At 42.9% G+C, this 4,340-nt stretch overlaps 1 protein-coding gene across 1 annotated transcript; it reads left to right on the forward strand.

The window, feature by feature from the left end:
• Positions 1–519: 519 nt before the first annotated feature.
• On the forward strand, positions 520–4,002 carry SCGB3A2 (secretoglobin family 3A member 2; the record flags this gene model as incomplete). Its single annotated transcript, XM_081035549.1, has 3 exons — positions 520–574; positions 3,274–3,473; positions 3,872–4,002. The coding sequence occupies 3 exons, from the start codon at positions 520–522 to the stop codon at positions 3,893–3,895; spliced, it is 279 nt and encodes a 92-aa protein (XP_080891675.1). The 3' UTR covers positions 3,896–4,002.
• Positions 4,003–4,340: the final 338 nt, after the last annotated feature.

Genomic DNA, 4,340 nt, shown 5'->3' on the forward strand with positions numbered 1-4,340 from the left:
CTGTATTATACCGCAGCTGATGGGACCTCCAGCTTGCTTCTCCAGCTGGGTAGCTCCTCAGGTAATATGATTCTCTGAACTTGAAATGAGTAGAAAGCTAGAGGAAAACAACAGAGCTTCCATTCCTTTTAATCCAAACATAAAACCTTCCCTTTTTTTCAGTGCTCTTCCAGGAGAAGGACTCCTAGAATTCTTTGCCTCCCACTGGCATCTCTGAGCAAGGCTTGTGCAAGAGGTCCTTGAGAAGGCTTTCAGTTAGGGCTTGGTTTCTCGTGGGAACATAAGGGAAAGCAGAAAAACCTCCAGTGTTTAGTGAGGAAACATGATCTTCACGCTCTTCTTCGCTGGGGCGAGTCAAGTGGTGATGACTGAATTTCAGGTCCTCGGTGGGTATATAAATATGTGCGTGTGCAGAAGCAGCTGTTACACTTGGAACAGCAAGTGGAACACTGGCTCGTGGATTCACTGGGTTTTCCAGTTCAATTTTAAACTCCAAGTAAATATCATAGATAGCCTGTCATGAAGTTGGTTACTGTATTCCTGCTGGTGACCATCAGCATTTGCAGTTACTCTGGTAAGTAACTTGGAACATAGGGTATTTCTCTACTTTTCTGTTCCTAGAAACACAACTAGTGAGCTTAGGCTCCCACTGGAATATGGTAGAGGGAGCTTGGGAACCACCCGATAGTAAGGTTGGAAGGGATTTCAGAGGTACCCGACTCAGCCTCAATCCAAGCCCTAACCCAACACCCCTAGTGCATCCCCCATAAGAAGTGGTCAATTCCCACTGAGGGTCAACAAAGCAGATTTAATCGTTGAACATTCATCGCTATAGTTTTTCTTTATCTTCCTTCATCTTTAGTCCAATCTGACTTGCAACTTCTTTCCTTTTTGCTCTTGAAACCGTATGGAGTCATTCTTGCTGTCTGTCATCTCTAATCAGTCAGGTTGCCAGGTTGGTTCTCCTGAGACTTAACTACATTTATCTCTTGACAAGCTCAATGGGTATTTACCGAGTAGCTACAACTTGTTGGGCACTGGCTGAGCACTGGAAGATTCAGAAATGAATCAGATATTGTTCTCAAGGTGCTTACAATCTGGCAGGGGAGATAAGACTTCTACAGAAGTCAGCGCAGTAGTATACAGCTAGAGCTCTGTGGGAATACTGAAGGGCAAACAGTTCAGTTTCTTGGTGGGCTATAAAAGTTGGCTTCTTGGAAGAGAATGGAAACTGACTCATTCTTTTTGGAGGGAGTTATTGTAAGTTTCAGGAAGATATATTTGGGTCAGTTCCCATCAGAATGCATTGTGATTGACCACTGCTCATTCAGAGAACAGAGAGCTTTGAGGGTCTTTCCCCAGAAAAACACCGGTGGTGCTAAAAATAATGTCTACAAGTGGACACTTTGGTCAACGTTGCTCAAGCAGTAGTTCAGCATAATCAGAAGTGTCTGGATGCTGATGGTAACCACTTTGAGCACCTCTTGTAATTGCAAAAGTCAAATGTGACTTGTATTCATCTCTTATTATCGGTATATATTGAGTATTACAATTGTAATACAGTTTTCCTTTCTTAAAATGTGTATACATTTTTTTTGGCACCCTCTGTATAAATACGTACAGAGAAGACACTCACCAAAGTGTTTAACATAAGCAGTAAGGAAATTAATCATGAGAAACTGGGAGCTGCCCACACCTACTATACATTGGCAACTTTGTCTTGTGTTTTTATTGCGTTTTCGGCAAATTTGTAACTTCACCAGTTTTAGCTGTTTTGTTGTTCTTTAGTGTCCAGGGACGAGTATCTATTGGCAGAGGTGGCAACTGAAAGATGGGGGAGAGGGAAATAAATATCACCCCTCTGGAAGAGAAAGAGGGGAAATAGGTGGTAGAAGATGAAAGGAAGGCAGGTGCACAATTTGAATGGGGAAATAAAGAGGATTCTAAAGGAAAATTAACGATGTTAGGGTCTTAGCTAGCAGGAGAGTATGCAGTCTTATGTGTGAGATATGTACATGTGTGTTTACATATCTGCACATGTGTTTTATAAAAATATGTCATACATATTTTTTTCATTCTCTGTGCTTTCCCTCTGGTTTCTTTTCTTTGTGAAAGTTGTCTTTCTAAAACTGAAGATATAAACTGCAGTTGTCTCATATAAAAGCCTTGATAGTTCCTCACTGCCCTCAGGGAAAACCAATCTCAAACTTGTTAGTATGGCATTCATGGCCTTTAAAAATCTGACTTCACCCAAATCTTGCAGCCTCGCCTGTATGCCCCGTCAGCACACCCCAATGGAATCTGCACTGCAGCTATTCTAGGGAGGACTCACCATCCTGTGTATGCACTTTCATTTTAACATCTCGGTGCCTTTGTTAACTTTGTTCTTTTTAAAAATGCTGTTCCCTTCATTACCTTGTGATCCCGGGATCTGCTGCAACACCCACCTCTAGCTTCTGGGAAGATTCCTGCAACATACTCTCACATTAGAATTAGTCATTGCTTCTTTTGTGTTTCCATAGAGCTTTGTCCCTAATGTTAGCACAGCATAAGCTGCATTGTGACGCACAGCTTTTCACTGTTCACCAGATTGTGCGAGTTCTCTGAATGGGGTATTCTTGTCTTACTCATCTGTGTAGCTGTACCAACTGGCATAGAGTTGGTGCTCAATTATGTTTGTAGCATTGAGTTGAATTAGTTTGGAGCAGTTGTCCTGGACTATGGCTGGGTGCATTCAGATCCCCAAAGGGAGATACATTGTAGCATCTCCCCTTTGGTTCCAAACCTGTGGGCTGTGGAGACAGTCACAAGCAAAATACATCCCGATTCAGTCAATCACCAGTATTTTTTGAGTGCTTACTACCTTCCAGGGTCTGTAGTGAATAAAACATAAACTCCTTGTTCTCATGGATCCTACCTTCTGGTGAGAGGATGAAGGCACACACACACAAAATTGATTTAATATTTTAGGTGGTGGCAAGAAAAAAATACAAATAGAGGGTGACAGGGGTGCCATTTTCGATCACGCTCTGAGAATGTAACACTTGAGGACAGACCAAATAATGCGAGGAAGAAAGACCTTTACCTATCTGGGGAAAGAAAGTTCTAGGGAGCTGGGCTAGCAGGTGCAAAGGCCCTGAGGCAGAAGTTTTCATGGGAAATCAAGATGAGTGAGGCTGGAATGAAGCCACTGATGGACAGAATGAAAGGTGGTGAGGTCACAGACAGGAGCAAGATGTTCCTGTTTCACTTGGTCTCTCCTTTGCTCTACAGCTACTGCCTTCCTCATCAACAGTGTGCCAAATCCTGTCAGCAATGTCTTACCTTCACCTCTGGAAGTTCTCACCCTCCTGGATCCATTAAAGCTTCTTCTGAAAACGCTGGGCATTTCTGTTGAGCACCTTGTGGCAGGGCTCAAGAAATGTGTGGATGAGCTGGGTCCAGAGGCTTCTGAGGCTGTGAAGAAACTTCTGGTAACTACATACAGCTTGTGGGCTAATTGGCCGAGGGGCAGGGCTTAGTCACCCTCAATGCCGACCCTGTCCATCACACTCCCACCTCACCCCATTCTCACTTGTGAGCCTGTATTTCCCCCTTACAGACTGTGCTCTTATAAAGTTTGCCTCTCCAGGAACCTCAAGGAAAGGGCAATATCTACGCGTAGTTTCTAGCAGGAATATTTGAACGTGAGAGAGGTGTGTTGTGCCTTTGCCATTTCCCAGCTCTGTGATTCTGGCTTGGACTTCACCACTCTGAGCCTTTGTTTTCCTATCAGTAAAAAGGTGTCTAAGTAGGAGAGAAACTATTTTTGGAAATCTGCTAATTGCATGTAAGCTGCTCTTATTTTTATTACTGTCCTTCTGCCTTTCAGGAGGCCTTATCACATTTGGTGTGACGGCAGGATAAAGCAGGAGTGAAAGTGGAAGGACTCCTCCTTGGCTGAAGCTCCTTCTATCCTAAAATGCACTGACCCCTGAAAAGAATGAATAAAGCAATGAATAGATTTCCTTTTGTCCTATTTTTGTTTCTGGGGGCTCTACTCAACCGAAGGCCCTAACTAGATAACTTTTCCTTTGGATCATAAACTCTAGAGAGCCTGTTGTTATAACGATAACTCATATTTTCAATAAGACATCATCATTCCTTCCCCTGTAAGTCAAACATCTCCATTTTCTGCAACAGTGTTTCCAGATCTTTTATACTCCTATTCCCCTACTTCCAAAGAAATTTTAAAACAAAATGTGAAAGAATTTTCAAAGTGTTGTCTGACAAGACTAGGGTCTTCCAGACCTCATTGGTTTGGAGTCGATACCACCAGGAGGTGAGTTCTACTAAGTTGG

The sequence above is a fragment of the Rhinolophus hipposideros genome (assembly GCF_964194185.1).
Source record: "Rhinolophus hipposideros genome assembly, chromosome: 23".
Taxonomy (NCBI): domain Eukaryota; kingdom Metazoa; phylum Chordata; class Mammalia; order Chiroptera; family Rhinolophidae; genus Rhinolophus; species Rhinolophus hipposideros.